Source organism: Orycteropus afer, unplaced genomic scaffold (genome assembly GCF_000298275.1).
Source record: "Orycteropus afer afer isolate SDZICR_OR568_19922 unplaced genomic scaffold, OryAfe1.0 scaffold00123, whole genome shotgun sequence".
Taxonomy (NCBI): Eukaryota; Metazoa; Chordata; class Mammalia; order Tubulidentata; family Orycteropodidae; genus Orycteropus; species Orycteropus afer.
This window is the reverse complement of record NW_006921710.1, coordinates 3,866,232-3,888,792: the sequence shown is the minus strand read 5'-3', so window position 1 is coordinate 3,888,792 and position 22,561 is coordinate 3,866,232. Positions and strand designations below refer to the sequence as shown.

Sequence of the window (22,561 nt, the reverse complement as noted above, 5' to 3'; positions counted from 1 at the left end):
CGGCAAATAACAACAACAACAACAAGCCATAAAGAGCTCTGGTGGCATAATGGTTAAAGTATTTGGCTGCTAACCAAAAGGTCAAAGGTTAAAACCCACCAGCTACTCCATGGAAGAAAGATGAGGCAGTCTGCTTCCTAAAGATGTACAGCCTTGGAAACCCTATGGGACAGTTTTAATCTGTCCTAAAGGGTAGCTATGAGTTGGAATCAACTCAATGGCAGTGGGTTTTGTTTTGGTTTTGATTTTCTAGCCAAGGTCTTTGCAATGTCCACAAAATGATTGGGTAGGGTTATGCAAATAAGGTGCTTATGGCCCACCGGGGGATTTTCAGCCCGCTAAAAATGTAAATAAAGAGCTCTGATGGTGTAGTGGTGAAGGCATTTGGCTGCTAACCAAAAGGATGGGGTTCAACACCACCAGCTGCTTCAGGAAAGAAAGATGAGGTAATATGCTTCTGTAAAGATTTACAGCTTTGGGGACCCAATGGACTCACTATGATTTGGAATCAATTTGACAGCAACAAGTTTGGGTTTTTTTTTTAATGATCCAAATAAGGTGCATGGAGCACTTTTGGTGGCAGGATCATCAAATAAAGTGTACGGAACCCTGATGAGGGGATTGGACATTTTGGCCATCCTGCTAGGCTTAAAATGAGCTTATACCAGAGGTGGCCTTTGGAACCTAACTATGTCAATAAGTGAGGAGAGGGATACTCTTACTAATTAAATACACTTACACATTTCTTATAAATTCAAAAAGAAAAAAAAAAAAACACTGGATTTGGAAGAATGAGGGGATCACTAAATGTATATGAAACACTTGTGAGAATATAAGCTTCATTCATGACCGTCTTGTCCTCCTGCTGGGTCTGCAGCACTTAGCACCATGCGTCATTGATTCTCAATATGAGTAACATCAAATGATTTCGAAAGCAAACATCTACACCAGTGACAGGGGAAATACCAGTGATGGGGATAAAGAGGATAGGGTGTTACTAATATAGAAAATGTGGTTTTTTAACTATCATTTGGTGTCAGGGGAAAATACTGTATTTAAATCCTAGCACTTGGACTCACTCACTCTTTGGGTGAGCTTTGTAACTTCACCTCCCTGAAACTCATCTGTAAAATGGAAACAGTTTTTAAGCACAGCTTTAAATTCACAGGGTCTTTGTTATATTATGAAAAGATATGACATATATATTTATTTAAATCCCCTAATAAAGACATTTAACAAATGTTGCTTCTTTTCCATTTTCATATTTTAAAAGATAAGGGAAAGATCCTGGGTAGAGTGGGAGAACAATGAGGAACAAAACTCAAAATCATAAAAAAGACCAGGTTTACTGGTCTGATAGAGCCTGGTGAGACCCCTGAGACTAGGGTCCCCAGTTACCCTTCAGGTCTGGAATTGAACGCACTCCTACGCTTCCAGCCAAACAACAGATAGGCATATAGGGTGAACATTTACATCAAGTAGGTACACTCCATAGAATGATCAATCTTGGGAGAAGGGAAGGGCAGTGTTTGCAAAAGAAGATAGTTCAGGAGGCAGGAATGTCTAGGAAAGGAGGACACAGGGAAGAGGTAACCACAGGGAGGAAGTGGCAAGAGAGCTTTTACGTTGTGGGAAATTGCAGTCAATGTTATGAAACAAATGTGTATGAACTGCTGTATGGAAAATTAATTTGCCCTGAAAACTTTCACCCAGATCATAATAAAAATGAAAATAAAATAAAATAAAATAAAGGGGGGGGGAGAATTTGATTCTATGAATGATTTTTCATGAAAAAGAGGCAGCAGAGTAGCATTACAATTTGTGGTTGTGAAGGCTGAAGGACCCTGAAAAAAGTGTGTGGGTACAAACAGATGAAATAAGAATGGCAAAATATGGGTAATTCTTGAAGCTATGTGATGAGTACAGAGGAGGTCATGACATTATTTTCTTTATTTCGGGTATGTTTTAAATTGTCTACAGTGAAAAGTTCAAACAGTAATAATTTTTAAAGGCATCAACATAAGAAAAAAGACAAAGGAAGAGGAAGAGGGCTCTACAGACCCAAAGACCTGGGACTGACTCCCTATTTTTCACTTGGTGGGGTGGGCAAGTTATTGTACCTTTCTGAGCTTTAATTTCCTCTTGCATTAAAAAAAAAAAAAAAAAAGATAATAAGGTGTGGCCATCCCAGAGAGTCCCCCTTCTAGAAAGAACTGCTGCCTTTTTTCAGGGTCTGCCTCATCTTTAAGCCCAGATCACGTTCTCATAGCAACCCCTAGTCAATGACTGAATGAGATGGTAGCCAAGGTCACAATCTTCTTGGGCTGGGAGTGGGGGGTCAGGGCTGACCGATGGATGAACAAGACAGAGATACAAGGTCCTGGCCATCACTGCCCGATATGAGACTCCTTGAGTACATTATCTTTGCTCTGAGCTCCTCTTTGGGCTGGCAGAGGCTTTCTCAGCTCTGCATCAGAGTCTGATGGCTTCCCCTGCCCAATCCTAACCCCACCTTTCACAGGTGATACTCTCTGGTAAATCTTTCACACTTTCTAGTTCTATTCTTTCCCTATGTTGGTGCCAATGGTATCTACTTCACGAGATTTTTGTGAAGAATAAATGAGATGATGAATATAAAACACTTTGCACAGCACCTGGGACATGGTAAGCAACCAATAATTGGTGATAATTCAGCAGCATTTAAGGCAATAGGGCCTGGTGCGTGTGAAAAATACTACAAGGATTACAGAGCTTACACACACAAGCTATTTCTATGTTTAGAACCTATGCAGACAATGTAGAGAAGTACAAGTGGAAACTACCACTGCTGAACTGTACACACTGAAACCAGAGATGTTATTTTCAGATCTAATTCTTATTAAAAGCTTAATTCCAATTACTATAATGATATGTTCTAAATAAATTTTGAAAATCTACCATATGGGGTTGTATGATATATTACAGTTTAAATGTGAACAGATAGTATGACTTTTGCCACAATGAAAATGAAAATTATACACACACACACACACACACATATAAATGTGGATATATATATATATATATATAGATTCTATTTCTACTATTAGTCACTTCAGATTGTTAAGCTTTATATAAATTTAACATATAATTTTTAAAAAGAATGGGATCTGCCCCAATTAGAAGGTGATGGATCAATTAATATTAAACACTTATATTATCTCAGTTAACACCTTAATGTGTGTGTGTATATATATGTGTGTGTGTGTGTGTGTGTATCTCTTTGTGATTTTGACACAGTGGTTAAAGTGCTTCACTGCTAACCAGTCAGTGGTTCTGGAGAAAGATATGGCAGTGTGCTTCTGTAAAGATTTACAGCTTTGGAAACCTACATAGGTTGCTATGAGTAGGAATCGACGTAAGAGCAACAGGTTTGGTTTTTTGGTTTTAGACAAATCACTAGGCTCAGTCTAGTATGACTGCACATTACCAAAACAAGAAACAAATATTCATTATGAATACTAATTCCAGAAGACTTTACACCCACATTCTAAAATTTAATTAGACTAATTTCCCAGGGCATGCATGTATTCTTGGTAGGTTGCAATTTTTGAGTGTCAAAATAAAGCCTTATTTTTAAATGTGGGTGGTGCTGATGAAACAAGTATGAGTAATACTTGCAGGAAACACACTATTAGCTTTAGCTAGGAAGTGGGTGCTACTTGAGTAGTCCTTCACAGAAGCATTTCCACATTGCACCAATGTAAAGCACAGGTGTCATGTGGTCACAGACTAAGCATGGACACTTACAAAACCCCCTGTCATGCTTGAAATACAGTTTTACCTAACAATTACTTCAAGATTAAAATTAAAATCAGGATTGCATGGCTTAAAGTTTCAACATACTATAAGGTGTTCTTATATGAACACACATATACTTATCAGGTTTAAGTCGCATAAACAACAAAAAAGAAAGAAATTCCTGGGTAGTACACATGGTTAAGCACTCATTTATTAGCTGAAAGGTTAGTGGTTTGAATCCACCCAGAGGGACCTTGAAAGACAGGCCTGGCAATCTGCTTCTGAAAGGTCAGGGCCATGAAAAGTCTATGGAGCAGTTCTACTCTGCACACACAGGGTTGCTATGGGTCGTAACTAACAACAAAAACAACAATACTGTAACAGAAAAAAAAAAAGGTGTCGAGGATTATAAAAAAATTTGTAAATGCCAAAACATAGAAAGGTGTTGTTATTACCTATTTCTTAAAAAAGTAAATGTCAAAAATAAAAGGAAAAAGATGAATCATTTGTTATTCAATCAACATATAGAGATCATGTCAATCAATGAAGAAAAGGCATTTGAGAAAATCCAACACCCATTCCTGATTAAAAACTCTCAGCAAAATAGGAATAGAAGGGACATTCCTCAACATAATAAAGGGCACATATGCAAAACCAACAGCTAACATTATTCTCAATGGAAAGAAACTGAAACCATTCCCTTTGTGAACAGGAACCAGACAAGGATGGCCTCTATCACCATTTCTATTCAACATTGTACTGGAAGTCCTAGCCAGGGCAATAAGGCAAAAAAGGGAAATCACAGGCATACAAATTGGTAAGGAAGAAATCAAACTATCCCTATTTGCTGATGATATGATCCTATACACAGAAACCCAAGATTTAGCATAGTGGCAGGATACAAGATCAACAGCCAAAAATCAGTTGGATTCCTCTACACCAGCAAAGAGATTGCTGAAAAGGAAATAAGCAAATCAATACCATTTACAATAGCTACCAGAAAAATAACATACTTGGGAATAAATCTCACTAGGGATACAAGGGACACCTCTCGGGAGGTCTGGTGGCATAGTGCCTAAGGAATTTAATTGCTAACCAGAAAGCTAGAGGTTCAAACCCACCAGCCAGTCCTCAGAAGGAAGATTTGGCAATCTACTTCTGTAGAGATACCACCCCTCAGAAACCCACGGAGGGGTCGCTATGAGTCAGGAACAACTCGACCACAGTGAGTTTCTTTGTTTTTTTGTTTAGGGATGCAAAATATCTGTACAAACAAAACTACAAAACACTACTCCAGGCAACCATAAGATATTTACATAAATGAAAGAACATACCATGCTCATGGATAGGAAGATTGGACACTGTGAAAATGTCCATACTACCCAAAGCAATCTATACATTCAATGCAATCCCAATCCAGATTCCATCAACATTCTTTAAGGATATGGAAAAAACAATCACTAATTTTATATGGAAAGGAAAGAGACCTCAGATAAGCAAAGCACTATTGAAGAAGAGGAACAAAGTAGGAGGTCTCACACTGTTGGCTCTCAAAACCTACTATACGGCCACAGTAGTCAAAACAGCCTAGTGCTGGTACAACAACAGGTACATAGACCAGTGGAACAGAATTGAGAACCCAGAAATAGATCCATCGACCTATGGTCAGCTGATCTTTAACAAATGGCCAAAATCCATTAAATGGGGAAGAGACGGTCTCTTTAACAAATGGTGCTGGCAAAACTGGATATCCATTTGCAGGAAAATGAAACAAGATGATACCTCACACCATACACAAAAACTAACTCCAGATGGATCAAAGACTTAAATGTGAAACCTAAAACTATAAAGTTCCTCAAGGAAAAAATAGGGGCAAATTTAGGGGCCCTCATTTATGGCATAAACAGACTATCAAGCATAAAATCCCCAAACAGCAGAAGATAGAATAGATGAATGGGACCTTCTAAAAATTAATTTTTTTTGTGCTTCAAAAGACTTCTCCAAGGAAGATACAGAGAGGTATATGGGAGGTTCACACAACAAAGATGAACCCTTTTGCACATACAGTTCCACGTTTTCAGTGATGGCAAACATTGATATACAGGTGGATAGATGGTGGACAGGATGAACTATTAGATACGTCTATGCAGGGGGGAATGTGCCCATGACCATATATAGGGTTGGCAGACAATGTTTCTACAAGTGTATTTGTATGTTCTGTACGAGTAGCTGACAAGGACAAGATTATAGTCACTTCTAGGCCACAGCCAGCTACTCAGAAGGAATAAGTAGTGGGACCTGTGGGCTCAGGACCATGGTTGCAGTGGCCATCTAGATGCAACGATGAGTCAGTCTCTCCTTGTCCAGAGAAAAGAAGAATGAAGAAAACCAAAGATGCATGGAAACAATTAGTCCAAGGGATTGGTAGACTATGTGATCCTCAGCCTATAAGACCAGAAGAACTAGATGGTGCCTGGCTACCACTGTCAACCACTCAGAGAGGGATCTATGTAGGAGATCCTGGATAGAGTGGGATAACAATGTGGAACAAACCTCAAAATCATTATATATATTTAAAAAAAAAGGGACCAGGTTTGCTGGTCTGATTGAGCCTGGTGGAACCACTGAGACTATGGCCCCTAGCTGCCCATCAGGTTTGTTATTGAACCCATTCCTGTGGCTTCCAGCCAAACAAAAGAAAAGCACGTGAGCTGAACACTGACATTAAGTAGATACACTCTGTGGTGGTTAAGTTTGTGGTAGTTAAGTTTGTGTGTCAACTTGGCTAGGCCTGGTTGAATGGCTGGGCAGCTGGATGTAGTATTCCGCGTGATGAGACTGGTAATCAACTCTACGGCAGGATCTACTGTGAACAGCTGAGTAGTTGCCTTTGGGTATGTGGTCTGCTTCCATATATAAGAAACAGCTTTGGGAATGGTCTCTAGCTTATGGCACATTTGAACCCTGCATGTAGCCATGTCATTGTTCAGCAGCCTGCCATGCTCTGCCAACCTTGGGACTTTCAATGGACTTGAATGAATGGCCTGCTATGTGGTTTGGCAACATCGAGACTATGCCTTCTTATTTGTCGACCTTGGGCTTATTAGCCTCAGCAGCCAGCAGCTGGCTGAGTGAAGAGAGGCCTCTAGCTTCAGTGGGCCAGGAGCAAGAAGCAGAGCTGAAGCCCGTAGTCAAGGGGCTTTCACATAGTCCCTAGAGCCTGGCACTTTGAACTTGAACTTCTAGCCTCCTGAACTGTTAAGAGAATAAACTCCTGTTTGTTCAAGCCATCCCATCTGTGGTATTTCTTGTCAGAGCAGTACTAGGTAACCAAAACACACTCCCTTGAAGAGATCAATCATGGCAAAATATAAGAGCAGTGTAAGCACAGGGAGACAGCGTTGGGGGCAGGAGTGCATGGGAGGGAAGGAAACAGGAAAGAGGTAACTAAGGGGAGGAAGTGGGAATAGAGCAGTTGTTGCATTGTGGGAAACTGCAGTCACTGTCATGAGACAAAGTGTATGTGAATTGCTGCGTGGAAAATGAATGTGCTCTGTAAACTTTCACCCAAATCATGATAAAAAAATTTTTTTAAAAAGACTTCTCCTAAGGAGTAAAAGGAGAACCTACAGATTGGGAAAAAATATTAAACAATGACATATCTGACAAGGGACTTATCTCCAAAATTCATGGAAAACTCCAACACTTCAACAACAAAAAGACAATCCAATTAAAAAACTGAAAAACAAGACAGAAAATAAATGCTGGCGAGGATGTGGAAAGATTGGGACTCTCACACACTGCTAGTAAGACAACTACTGTGGAAAACAGTATGGCGATTCCTTAAAAAAGCTGTAATTAGAAATACCATTGGATCCAGCAATCCCATTACTAGATACATATCCTAAAAAAGTGAGAGCCAGGACAAGAACAAATACATGCACACCCATGTTCATCGCAGCACTATTTACAATAGCAAAAAGATGGACACAACCTAGATGCCAATCAACAGAAGAATGGATAACCAAATTCTGGTACAAACATACAATGGAATACTACTGAACACTAAAGAACAATTAATAATGTTCATAACACTAAAGAATAACACAGAATCTGCAAAACACTGTAACGTGGATGAACTTGGAGGACATTATGCTGAGTGAAATAATCACAGAAGGACAACTATTGTATCAGTTCCTTATTGTAAAAAGTCAAGGAAGTTTATATCTGGAAGGGAACTTTCTTTGTTGGTTACCAGGGATGGGAGAGGAGGGGAAGAAACACTGCAAAAATAAAAAAATTAAAATATTTACTGACCTCCTACAATGAAGCTGGCATTGCTTCTGGTAAAGTTTTAGTTGGTAAATAACTTAATACGACTGCCTCTTAAAAGCGTACACCACCATCAACATTAACATATTCAGTGTATTGTTGAATGCATATTAGATACCTATAGTTGTCCTAAAAACAACTAGTTAAAACACAGAAAGACGTACTGTCAACACAAGTAGCTACTTATTCTGATCATTAGTCTTATTCTCTGCTCTCTCTTTTCATATTTTGGGCTCCTTCATTTCTCATTAGCACCAAAGCGAAGTAATAAAAATGGCAAAGTGAGTATGAGGAGACAACAAAACTAGGCTCTATCACTAAGTAATCTGTTAGTTGCAAGGCGTAGAATAATTATGAAGAAAACTAACAATTCCAGTGGATTTTTCATACTTCACACTCTATGAGCAAGCTAATAAAAAGTTGAACTGACACTTTGATAACCTGTCACTTCCTGTCAATAAGTAGATAAGAAAAAGCATTCAAATGTAGCAAACTCTTGCTTCCTGATTTCTCCGTGACCAGTCACAACTTCAACAAGTCAAGGCAACATACTTACTGTATAAACACTATCTTTTTTTTTAAACAAAGTTGGAGTAAACACATTTTGGCTACTTTTGCAAAGAGATTTAGTTCTCTTATTTGCAGACTGCAGTGTAGTAAATCACATAGTGTGCCTTTACCTAGCCATAAGTCTTTGTAAACTCCGTGGTGGAATTTGTCATGAGCAACTGAGTAGCTCCTGATTGTTAAAGTTATCCACCTGGGGTATATCTGTTGGGAGCAGCAGGAAGTAATTTTCTGGGAAGTTCTCTCTCTCTCAGGTGTATAGAATTCTGATGTTGAGATTGGTTAGTTTGGCCACTCTGCCAGGCTCAAAAGGAGCCCTCCGAGAGGCAGAAGGAGTCTCTCTGACTGTCGGTTGAGAAAGACGTGCTACTGAGAAAAATGTACTCCTGAGAGACATGTGCTTGCTGAGAGATGCAAGAGACATGCACTGCTGAGCGAGACTGCAAGAGACTGAATGCATTTCTGAACTGAATTGTAGCTTGTTGCTTCCCTAGTAAACCCCATAATCTGTGAGTTCTGTGTGGCCACTGCAGCGAATATCAAACCAACAGAAAGGTCGTGGGTGCTGTGGAAGAAATGGTTGGTGTCAGGGTTGGTGAAAGGGCTGGAGGGAGGCAGCATGTCCGGCCTAGCAGGAATAGGCCTTGGGCTACTGATAATGATTCTGTCTTCCTCTTGTGGGGTTAGAGGAGGTCAGAAGATGCAGCCTCCCTACCCTTTTGGCACAGACCTACTTTAAGGCTTTCAATGAAATAAGCAGATATACTTTGGTATATATGAGGTGACTTGCAACTGACCCAGATTCACAGCTTGCACACAGTAATAGTTCAATAAAAGTTTTAAACTTTAATTAAAAGGTTGCATTATGAACAACTGTGCAGAAATTATTACACATGTATCACAGTCTAATCACTTTAAAACAGACATTTATACATTGTTACAACCTTCTGATACAAAACCAGAAAGCCCCAATTTAAATGTAAACTAATCTAATAAAGTTATGACAAATACAACTAGCAGTCAGTTTTAATAAGTTCACTTTTATATTTATATGGTAACTTCCTGACGTTTTACGATTTCTCAAAATCTTTCCTAGACTATGAATGTTAACTCCCATGGAGGGGGTAAAGGAGAAGAAAGCAGAGAAGAAGAAAGAGAAGAGAAAAGTAAGTTTCATTCCCTCTACAAGGCAGGATGTGGCTTAAGAGTAGGCCCTTAATGTAAAGTGCATGTTCAAAACCACAGTTTTCTTTTAAAAAAACCTATATGGACTATGACTAAAGTTCTAAACTGTATGTAAAACCTGATAGTATGTGCAAAGGTACATGAAAAGCTGCAACCACCTGTTACAAATAATTCATAGCCACTCAAATCATAGCTCTGTCACTCTCCATCTAGAAGTACAATTCTGCCAAGTTAGCCCCATCATTATCTCATTACACATGTGCATGATTCCAAAGCCGCCACTCAAGGAAAACCCTCAATCACTGTCCACTGGGCTGCAACGCACAGCACATCACCGAGTCTCTGACCACCAGAAAACTAGGGGTATATTTTTCAGAATCTTTCATTATTTAAAAAAAAAAAAAAAAACCAAATACCTCAAATAAAATAAGGCATCTGAAAATTGACATTTCACTCTTTATACTTCCTTGCACTCCACCTCAATAAGCAGATTTTGCACTTATTGCAAATAATGCATTTATTCCTTTCCCTCCATTAAACGATAAGCTACTCAAGGGCAAAAACTGATACTCTATAGGAATGTGTTTCATTCATTCATTCATTCATTCACTCACTCGTCCTTGCCATATACTTGCATATATTTAACTGACTCACTCTTCCTCATAAACTTACCAGAAATTTTTTCAGATAGTTCACACACTTTCTTCCTTAAAAAAAATATTTTTCAATTACTTTATTATAGAAAACCTCAACCATATAGTAGAAATAATATTATGAAGTCTCCTATAACCATCATTTAACTTCAATGATTACCAACTCATGACCAATTGTGTTTCATCAATACCTCCACTCCCAAGTTACTGTGAAGCAAATCCAAGGCTTCGTATCAGTTCACGTGTAAATATTACATTCATTTTCAACGACTCCCTGTCCTTGCCTTCTTTCCTACTCCCATCCCCCAAAAAGAAGCGCATGGAACAGTGCAGGAAATTGGAACTATTGGATCAGTTCCCTCTGGTGGCTGCCTCTTCTCTGTTGGGTCACCCACAATTAATGTTCACCTACATCATTGCATGCAATGTTCACCATTGTGTTCAGAGCCTTTAACCACATCTATTCCGCTCAGAATTGTTTTTTTATTTTCCTCCACAGCTCCATTCTCCTTTTTGAACAAGTGGAAAATACCATGCCAAATTCCAGTCTCTTGGTAAAGATTACTTCTGCTGTTCCCTGACTCTGATAAGCTAAAAAGAGCCAAAGAAAGTGGACGGAGAATAGAAGAAGAAATATAACACTTAAAATGGTAGATTTTGACTAATCCGATGTGTGTAAATATTTTAAATCTGTTATTTTATTTTAAAAATGAGTATTTGTTAATATCAGCCAACATTCTGCCATGAATCTTTTAGACAGAGGCTGTTTATAAAATGAATTCTCTTAACCTAAGGGAGCTGTTGCCTCAGGATTGTGGTATACAGAAGCTGCTTCTGAGCCCAAGGAATGGTTACGTAAAAACAGTTAAAGGGGGGTAAAAAATTAGGGAGGATGCTCTCTGTTTTTATAACTACTGTAACCTTGCTTTATTGTGACAAGATATTTCTTGGCCTCATGGCAGATAGCAACCACCCCCACACACACACTTTCTCCTCCACACCCTTTATAGATTGAATTCCAAAAGGTAGTAAGGGAGGTAACCTTAGAGTTCATCAGGGGAAATGGTTCATCTTGACAGCATTTCAATGCAATAATTGAGATTTCCTTCACTCCTCCCACTGGACACTTCACTGCTCATGCCTTGCCCAGTGATTTCCCCAGGAATCCAGAGGAAGGCAGGAAAGAAACTCCATTCCACAGCCAACGGTTTCTCCTCCTTTCCCGGGACGGCCTGGGAACTGCCTTCGCATCCCGGGTTCGCATTTGGCCCTGGAGCGAAGGAAGCTCTAAACACAAAGCTCCTTGTTTACCCACCCAACCCCACCACCACCACCACAGGGACACAGTCCAACCCAAAGGAGCCCAGCAAGGTGCCCCTTACCGCCAACCTTCCCCATTTCAAACTGTTTCCTCTGAGCGGGTGATGAATTCTGTACCCCGCGAAAGCCTCTTCCAGAAATTGATAACAATGTCTCCCCCCTAACCCCTGCTACTTTGTCCCTCTGGGCGAAATGCCGCAGTCCCCACAACAAGCTCAGAATCGTAACTGGCTACAAGTGCTCCCCAAACAGCCACAGGTTAAAAGTCCTCACTTCCAGAGGGAAGACACCACTTTCTCGCCCCGGTACCCCAAAACCCAACCTCCTGCACCCGGCGCCCGCCGAGGCCGCCCCGCCCCCGGGAGGAGTGCCCTTTGCAATGGGCACCTCCACTGAGAGAAAGCAGCCCTAGAAACTCGCAGCTAGGGCGCCCGAATAACACAGACCCCCAAATCCGAAGGCCTGCATGCCCCCACCGCAGCCCCTCGCGATGCACAGGGGGCATCCACCCGATTACTCGCCCCGACGGATTAAGCCTCTTTCCAACACTCACAGCTGGCATCGGGGCGTCGGGAAGAGGGGGGCCGGCCCGCGCCCCCTCCTCAGGCGGGCGGGGGGCACCTAGACCTGCGCCCACTTCTCAGAACGGCGGAGAGACTCAAATCTGCGCCCCACTTCAGGCCGGTGGAGGGACCCAGACCTAAGTCCACCCCTCAGGCCGCCGGAGGACCCACAGCCGTCCCTTCTTATTAGACCTGCCGGGGGGGGGGCTCAGAACCGCACCCCCTCCTCCGATCGGCGGGGCGACTCAGATCCGCGGCTGCGCCCCCTCTTCAGGCCGTTAGGGGACCCACAACAGCTCCCTGTCGCCTCCGAAGGGCGAGTCTGGCCCGCGTCCCCAGCTCCGGCCAAGGCCGACTAGGGGAATCGGACCCGGGCCGCGGAGGACTGGCCCCGCACGCCATCGCCTGCACTAAGCAGCCCGGCCCGGCCCGCGCGCCCTGCACCTTCCTCGGCAGCCCCGCGGGGCCCAGCCCCTCACTCACCCACAGCTCGGTGCCCCAGCTCATGGTGCAGGGGGCGGGAAGGGGCGCTCCGCGCTGCGGGCGCGGCTCCTTCGGTTCCCACCCCGGCGATCCTTTCGCCTCCTGAGATCCCCGCGGCCGAGGAAAGCCCGCTGCCCGCGAGGTCGCCGCCGCCTCGGGTTCGCTGCTCCTCTTCTTGGGTCTCCGCGGCGGCTCCTCCTCCGCGGCGCTCCTCAGCAAAATGGCCCGAGGAAGCAGCAGCCGAGGCCGCCGCAGCGCCCGCCCGCCCCACACCCGGAGAGGCGAGGGGAGGGGGGAAAGAAGGGGAGGGGACCGTGGGCGGAGGGGCGGGGAGGGCAGGGTGGTGCGTCGGGGGCGGGGCCTGCCTGACAGCTCGCGCACGCGCGCCCGCCCCGCCCCGCTTCCCCGGCCCCTGGCGCGCCTGGCGCCCCCTCTGCTCCGGCGACCACCTCTCGGTTCGCCTCCGCCGGAGGTTGGGAAGGACGCTGAAGTAGGTGAAGCCCGCAACCTGGGATCGGAAGATAGCCAATTTTTGAATGAAAATGAAATCACTTATTAGCAACCACACTCTCTGCTCTTAGGACAACCTTTCCCCTTTGAAGCTAGCCCGGCCCCTGTTATTACCAGCGCTCAGAAGAGGCCTGAGATTGCTCCCCTGCGTCGAGCGCCACTCTGCATTTAAGGACAATACTTTCCCCTCACAGCCACTCACGCGAATCAGTTTGTTGGATTGTCTTCGCCCACCGCCCGGCGACCCGGCCCGTCGGAGAAGCCTAGTTACCTTGCGCCGTGCGAGTGGGGCCTGGTGGTGTCTGCGCGCCGTGTAGGTAGAGATGTAGATACAGAGAACGATCCAGCGTCCCAGTGGCTGGGGAAGGAATCCAAGGGCTTGTAGCCAGAGATTTGTAATCTCTGAAAGCAGTGATTTCTAACTTGTTCGGCCAGGACACGCTCAGACGTAAAATTATGTTAAGCTTGGTGAGGTAAAAGCAAAGGCGCTGTGTCCACAGATAACTTGTTGGGTTCAAATCCAGCCTCCAGCACAAACTAGCTGAGCAGCCTTGGGCGGTGAGTCCACATCTCCAGAAGCTCACAGCCCCCGTCTGAAAATGTAGGTAATAACGAATTCATCTCTCTCACTGTGTGGTGGTGAGGATCAAGGAGATGAGCACCTGTTACCTGGCCTGGTTGATTAGCTGGGAACTAATTTTATCTTTAGATACTGACTCCCTTTCTCTGTATTCCAAACGTGTACACAAACGTCATTCGTGGCAAGATGTGAAGAATCTCTGGAGTTCTAACTCCTTCCTTTGAATCACTAATCCCCCCGCCCCAATTCATTTTTCCTTTTTTGAGTAACTGTGGACTCCGAAAATTGGCCCCATTTTTAAGAAATACTTCACAAAGATACATTTTTGTGAACCCAACCCCAGTCAGCTTATCGTTCTCCATGAAAGGGTGGGGCTGAAAAACCCTTTCAGTAGACACTCCAAGTCCACTTCCCATAGTCCACTTCCTTTGTAGGACAGAGCTACAAAAAATCTAAATTGTCAAAACTGTTTAGTCTTTTTTCTATTACATGTGGCCCCCTTTCCCCACCATTTGTGTACTGTGCGTATGTGTTTGCAAGTTGCTTTCTAAGTATTTTACTCTCACAATTACTAGGTCTGGGTACTCTTCATTCCAGACACTGTTAGATTTATAACAATCAGAACAGCCAGCCACCTGCTTCACAGGGCAGATACATAGTGAGAGTGAGTTGGAGGGTTTGAAATTTCAAACAACACTGCACAGTTCAGTCTGCTAAAATTTGGAAATGTTAAGTGAAATGCAGGTTATCTAATAAGACCTTGCCTTGGTAATCACCTCAATTTACCTTCATGCCAAAGCTTGAATATTTTTTCAGTCAATGATCTAAACTTGACTGAGTTCCTGGAGACTGTCTTCTTAAAAAGAGAGGGACTGATTGTGAAAATATGCTAATCAGTGTGATAGATGTATTTACAACAATGATCAGGAAAAAAAAAAAAAGAGCTGCTGAGGCTGCTTATGTACAACCAAACGCCTCATGGGATTTGATTCTTTGGTTTGGAGGTTTAGGGTCATGGATTCATGGGACATCCCAGTTCACTGGCCTAACATGTTTAGTGTTCTGTTCTGTCTCCTAGTTCCTTGCATAATGCCTCGCAAGTGGCCATCTAAGCCACAATTGGTCTCTATTCACCTGGAACAACAAAGGAAGGAGAGTCAGAAATAGGAGGAGGACATGGAATGTGTGGTTAATTGGCTCCATGAACAACTGCCTCTTCTGCCATGAGACCAGAAGGACTGGATGATGTCCTGCTACCATTACTGGACATTTTGATCAAAGATTCCATAGAAAAATCCTGATCAAAAGGGGGAAAATGCAGAACTGAATTTCAAATTTTCATGGATTCTAGACTTTCAGGAGCCTTAGAATGTGGATGAACCCTTGGATCTATTACTCTGAGATAATCTTTACAAAATATCCCCTGAAGTCTTCTTAAAACTGAACAATTGTTGTTGTTGTTATGTGTCATCGAGTTGGACCCAACTCATAGCAACCCCTCCTTGGGTTTCCGAGGCAGTATCACTATGGAAGTAGATTACCCAGCCTTCCTTCTGAGGAGTGGCTGGTGGGTTTGAACTGCCAGCCTTCTGGTTTGCAGTCAAGTGCCTTAGGCACTATGCTACCAGAGCTCCTTAAAATAGTTTAGCTTAACTACTAGAAAAGTTTTTTTTTTCTAGAGGGAGCACCAATGGCACAGTAGTTAGGTGCTCAGCTGCTAACCGCAAGGTCAGCAGTTCAAACCCATCAATTGCTCTGTGAAAGACAGATGTGGCAATCTGCTTCCCTAAAGATCTACAGCCTAGCAATCCCAATGGGGTAGTTATCCTCTATCCTACAAGGTGGCTATAAGCCAGAATAGACTCAATGGCAGTGGGTTGAGTAAAAATGGTCTGCTTTGAGCATTATGTTCCTTTAAGAACTATCTATATGGGATCAAAGTGACAACAGCAACCCAAAAGATCAGATAGGAATCTTAGGGGGCAGTGAGTGTATGCTAATCAGGGAAGAACAGCTCAGAAAAAGAGGGTGAGAATGGCTGCACAACCTGAGAAAGGTCATCAATGTCGCTGAACTGTGCAGGTCAAAACGGTATGTTTTGCTGCATATACTATCAACAACACTACAAATAGGATTTAAATAAAAACATATGCCATCAGGAACCACCTGCTGTTTTAAAGAAGAGAAAGAAAGGGAAGAAGAGTGATTGCAAAAGAAAAAAAGACTACATGACCATGAAACCTTTGAAGATGAGTAAGCAGGAAATTGTTAGTTACAGAAACCAGTTAAGGTCACAGCAGAACGCTATGGAACTGGTCATTATACCACACTGCAAATATCTTTAACTTCATTAAGTTTTGGTGGTAACTGAAGAATTTTTCAAAGTGTCAGAATCTTAAAAACTAAAGAAGACACCATTGATCTAAAAGCAATGGAAACAAACAAGATCCAAGAAAAAGGGAAATGAGCCAGCAGAGAAAAAGATAAAATACAACACAGTATTTTTCTGGAAGAACTAAATCCATTTCTAAGAGGGAGTAATTCTAAGACAAGGAATTCTCACTTTTAACAAATTATCTTGACTTGATCTTCTTAGGAATTAATTTTTACTACCGAAATTCTAACCCTGTCTATGTAAATGCTGGAAGTGCCCAGTGGGTCTGGGTTATGCACACTGGTTTCACTTCTCACTACTATCTGGAGAACAAGGGTTTGCAAATTTATGATCTTAGTGAGTGTAAAAATGGTTTGGCAGAGGCATCTGATCTCCTTCTCTAACTTCACCATGGGGGAGAGACAATCAATATCAGCATTAGCCCAAGGCTAATTTCCACATACTTCTCTCCAACCTTCTCAGCAATTCTACCACCACCCCTTCTTCCAAGGCACTCTCCACTCCTCTGCTGGGTTTGATAATTTGTTGCAATGGTCACACAGAACTCAGATTGTATTCACAATTGTGCGTTTATTAGGAAATAACAGGTTATAATTCTGTAATTCAGGATCAAAAACAACTCAGGATACAGTTCTTCCCATCAAGGCAGTCCCTCCTCAGCCATGCCCACAGGCAGTCCTTTCTCTGGCCCTTGGCTCCTTGGGAACCTTGGGTCCTTCTGGCCTGAGCGCTGCGTGAACAAATATTACAAAGCTCTTTAGCGCCACCAGTAAGTGCCTGGAGGCATCCCACTCCACCAGGAACCCTCAGCACAAAGGCACTTAGCTCTCTTACTCTGTGGGTCAGTGAGCCCAGCTCCACCAAGTGCCCAGATGCATCCCACAACCCCAGCAAGCCTCCTGCCCGAAGGCGCTCAGCTCTCTCACTGCACGGGCCAGAAAGCCCGCCATACCAGCTCCTGCTGATTTCCTGGTTCTACTTCCACCACCTCTCCACCGCTGCTTCTTGATTCTCTCACCATCTCCAGTGTTAAAGGTCGCTGTCTCTTGGGTCTAGGGGATTCCCAGCCAGGGACCCTGGACCCTGGGTCCAAAGGCCATGTTCCACTCTTCTCTTTTTCTTGGTAGTAGTCAGATCCCCAGTCTGCCTCTGGGGTGGTTCATTTTAAGCCTAGTGGGATAGCAAAACTGACAAATCCCTTCATTAGGGTTCCACACCTCATTTGCATGATCCCACCCCCACAGGCATTTCATGCACCTTTCTTTGCATGGTCCCACTCTGTGCACTTTATTTGCATTATTAGCAAGCTGTCCAGTAGTACCCTTTGTGGGCCACAGCACCTTATTTGCATAGTCCCACTCAGTCATTTGGTGAGTGTTATAAGACCATGGCTAGAAAAGCCATATAGAAGTGATCCATCACCCTGCAGTGATTCTATTAATAAAGTTCCAGTGAGTAATCTGATCATGTGATGATTATTAGCAAATGTTATATTTTAAGAGAAATTTATATATTATTAAATGAAATATGATATATGGACAACAAGAGCCCCTGCATGGAATGCTGTAAAGACAAACAATTCTATTAGGGTTTTTTGGCAATTTTATCCTGCCTACAGTTAACCTACTACCACAATTAATCTAAATCTCTACTTTAGAGGTTCAGACATGAGGTTTTAAAGGAGGTAAAGTTTTATAATGCCAGTGCTCCACCAGTTAGGTGTGTAACCTTAGGCAAGTTACTTAACCTCTCTGAGCTTCAGCTTCCTTATGAATGTGTTAATGCTAACCTCATAGGTTATTATGAGGCTGAAATAAGGGAGCTGGGGGTGAGCATGGGCTTTGGAGTTAGTCATACAGACAGCTAGAGAGCTGTTTCCTCTATAAAATGAAAATAGTACTTCAAAGGTTACAGTGAAGATTAAAAGAATAACACAAAATCCTTAGGACATAATAAGGGTACAAGTATGGTTCCCTTTCCTTTCCTCCCATATTCCAGAGGAACTTTACTCATTATTATCAAAGAAAGCAATCCTCGAAGCACCGCTTGCCTGAACTACAGTTAATTGGCTGTCTATTGGTGAAGTACCACTCCTAATGAAATCCTCAAGATTTTTTTTCTTTAAAATAGCTTCCATCAGTTTTTAGCTTAAAATATCCCATTTGTTTAACATTCTAACTATTTACCAAGAATGTAAGAAAGTAGTCAAGTGAAAAAAGTTGGAATGGGATAGAACTAGGAACTCCATGGTAAGTAGAGTCTTATGGATAAAATTCTCCCGATGCTCTGGAAAAATCATTGTCCTGTGACTGAGCAAGTTACACACTGTGTCACCACGTTGAAAAGTCAATTTAAAGTTCATCTCCAACCTACACAATTCAAGGTGTCAGTGCTAGCATACTGATATCATAGATGTCAGGACCTGGCTTTTCCATGAACTTCATTCTCTTTAAGACAATGTCCCCTGTGGGCTTTCCCCATGCCTAATTACAACTGCAGCTGTAATTCTTGAAGAAATGGTGTTTGAAGTCAAAGAATGAAAGTGACATTTGATTTCTGAGTATTGTGCCAGGCCCCAATTTGACTTCCCTGTACTGGATTTATGTAAATTTTTGGTCTGAAATACCAAGTCTTTTGATAAGAAAAACATGATAATTATTATATCTTATTAACCTGTTGTTGTTGTTACGTGCTGTTGAGTTGGCTCCAAGACTTAGTGACCATGTGTACAACAGAACGAAACACTGCCCAGTCCTGTGCTGGCCTCACAGTCCTTGTTATGCCTGAAACTGTCATTGCAGCCACTGTGTCAATCCATCTCAATCAGGGCCTTCCCCTTTTTCACTGACCCTCCACTTTACCAAGGATAATATCCTTCTCTAGAGAATAGTCCCTTCTGATAACATGACCAAAGTAGATGAGACAAAGTCTGGCCATTCTTGCTTCCAAGGAGAACATTCCGGCTGCACTTCTTCCAGGACAGATTTGTTCATTCTTTCAGCAATCCTTGGTACTTTCAGTATTCTTCACCAACACCACAACTCAAAAGCATCAACTCATCTGTCAGTTTGTCATACTGTGGTAGCTTGAGTGTTGCTGTAAGGCTGGAGGCTATGCCACCACGATTTCAAATACCAGCAGGGTCATCCACGGTGGATAGGTTTCAGCAGACCTTCCAGCCTAAGACAGACTTGGAAGAAGGATGGGGCCATCTAATTCTCAAAGGATTGGCCAGTGAAAACCTTATGAACAGCAGTGAAATACTGTCTGATATCTTATTCACCTGGAGAACATAAACTCATAAATTACTCCAAAGATGTTTCAGAAATTTCTAAACTGATGCCAAATCTTAATAGTACCAGGTTCGAACTACAAATTCTGCTACTGGTGGTAACCTTGACTTGATCCTACAAAGTTAGAGGGAACAGTAAAACATGACGTGCTTAACTAAAGGAGTAAGGCTGATTTACGCCATCACTCTTTCTAGTTCTTCCTTGCTTTTTCAGGCAATACTTTAAAGTTTAATGCCCCTTTGAAAATGTTGCCAGGGAGAAGCAGGCATAACTTGTTCTGTTACTCAACATGTCTACTTTCAGTTACAGTATCATGATTATGCAAATACTCTTCTTGAAACTCTGGACTCAATGTGCCTAAATGTCATGCCCAGGTATCAGTTTTCACAGACTTTGAAAAGTAACTGTCTAAAAAATACAGTCTCTGTAACTAGTCTTCCCTCTTTCTTATTCCTCTCAATTCCAGTGTAACAATTAGCACAACATAGCACTCAAATACCTGAAGGAAGATACTCCTCACAAACCCTTGAAGAGATACCACTGGTGTGGTCTTGTGAAGGTGACAATTCCCAGGCAGAAAGAAATGAGGAGTCGTAAGAACCCAACATCAAGCACACGGTAAAACTATTTTCTGGAAACTAGAAGACAGAAGTCTAGTTTGGAAACTTTTTTTTAATGTTTTATCACTATTATATTATTAAATGAAATTAAGAATCTTTCTACTTACTTCCTGTTTTTAGAAGCTTATTTTAAAACCAGCGATTCTCAAAACTGGCACCTAACTTTAAAAAACAGAAAATGAAAATACTCCAAAGCATTGCAAGCTGCCTTAAAAATTGAAACTGCATTTAAAAGTTATACTTCCTCTTAATGATTAGTTTTATATTGAAGTGAGAATCTGTTAGCTTTGGTATTTCCTCTTTGATATCTAAAAGAAAATACTATTTATGTATTTTACATTCCTACTAGGTTCTTTTCTATTGCTAATATTTTCACTGCCTTCTGAAAGTTTCTGCAGCATTGCATTTGATAACATACTGGTGACTCAGATCCTAGGCTTCACATTTTAAAAAAATTAAAATGATAAGAATTAGAATGCCATGGAGTATAGTATAAGTACAGATCCAATCTGAAGCAGCTGAGGTTCCAGTCTGGTTCTAAAGGTGCTTGCTGAAAATTAACTGATTTGTGTGACCTGAAGCAAGCAATTTAATTTCCCTGGATTTGTTTTCACATTTGTTAAGTAGATGGGCCAGTAGGTTATCTAAGGACCCTTCTATCTTTCTTCTGTGGAGCAGCTAGTGGGTTTGAACCACCAACCTTTTGGTTAGTAGCCAAATAAATGCCTTAACCACTACACCACCAGAGCTCCTTTCATATGTATGTATATATGTATGTATAAAACTTAGAAGAATACCTTGCACACTTTAATTGGTCGATAAATAAATTTCAATATTATCTCCCTGTGTGGATTCAACAAAATAAATTGATAAAGTTTCTTGTTGTCAGTTTATCTGTAAAATGGTGTAGCAAGATCAGATAAAATTTCTGTTCAAAGACAAAAGATTCCATATTCACCGTAGGTGGCCAAAGATCAGAGGTTGGGAAAGACAGCTGATGATTTCCAGCAACTAGTTGCTATGCAGTGAAGTACTTAATATGGCCCTTCCAGCCAGTCTTTGTAATTCCCACAAAATGACTGGATGGGTCTGTGCAAATGAGGTGTGTGTAGCCCACCAAGAGGATTGGACAGCTTGTTGATAATATAAATAAGGGGTATGGAACCCTAATGAGGGGATTGGTCAGTTTTGCCATCTGGCTAGGTTTAAAATGAGCCATCCCAGAGGCGGAAAGGGGAGACCACTACCGCCCAGGAGACACAAGAGTGGAAAGTGTCTTTTGGACTCAGGGTCCTCGCACTGGGAAACCCCAGGCCCAGGAGACCGAGAGCTATCACGCCAGAGATGGTGCGAGACAGCAAGAAGCAGCTGCGGAGAAACAACTGCAGCAGAACTAGCAGGAGACAGGGTGGTGGGGTTCCTGTCCTTTGGAGTGAGCAAGCTGGGTGCCTTTAGGCAGGAGGCTTGCTGGCAGAGTAGGGCCCCTCTGGGGTTACTTTGAAGAGCTAGGCTCACACACTCAGCAGCAGAGAGTGCTAAATGCCTTCCCCTGAGGCTTACTGGAGGAGTGGAGTGCCTCTGGGCTCTTATTGGCAGAGCTGAAGAGTTTTGTAACACTTACCCAAGCAGGACAGAGGCCAAGGAGCTACAGGACCGAGGCTGAGGGTCAGAGATAGGCATGCCTATTGGCATGGCTAAAAAGCTGTCCTGACTGAAGAACTGTATACTGAGTTGTTTCTGATGCTAGATTGTAACTCTAATAAACCTCACAATCATTGAGTTTTGTGTAACCATTGCAAAAAATTATCAAACCCAGTGGAGAAATAGACAGTGCTGTGGGAGTGAAGGTTAGTGTCAGAATTGGAATAAAGGTTGGCAAGACTATATGACCATGAGACCAAAAGAACTAGATGGTGCCTGGGTACCACTGTCAACCACTTGGAAAGGGATAAGTGCAGGAGATCCTGGATAGAGTAGAAAAACAATGTGGAACAAAACTCAAAAATCATAAAAAAGACCAGGTTTGCTGGTCTGATAGAACCTGGTGAGACCCCTGAGACTACGGCCCCTAGTTACCCTTCAGGTCTGGAACTGAACTCACTCTCATGGCTTACAGCCAAACAACAGACAGGCATATGTTGTTGTTGTTATGTGCCATCGAGTCGGCCCCGACTCATAGCGACCCCTCCCTGGGCTTCTGAGGTGGTATCACTATGGAAGTAGATTGCCCAACCTTCCTTCCAAGGAGTGGCTGGTAGATTTGAACCGCCAGCCTTCTGG

At 42.5% G+C, this 22,561-nt stretch overlaps 1 protein-coding gene across 1 annotated transcript in view; it reads right to left on the bottom strand.

Annotated features, from left to right (window-relative positions):
* The window catches only part of FNBP1 (formin binding protein 1), a 207,839-nt gene extending 185,866 nt beyond the window's left edge, over nucleotides 1–21,973 (bottom strand). The window contains exons 1-2 of the mRNA XM_042781451.1: nucleotides 21,903–21,973; nucleotides 12,884–13,391 (exon numbers count right to left, since the gene is read on the bottom strand). Of these exons, the coding sequence (XP_042637385.1) occupies nucleotides 12,884–13,391; nucleotides 21,903–21,973 (579 nt within the window). The remainder of the gene's footprint in view (nucleotides 1–12,883; nucleotides 13,392–21,902) is intronic.
* Nucleotides 21,974–22,561: the final 588 nt, after the last annotated feature.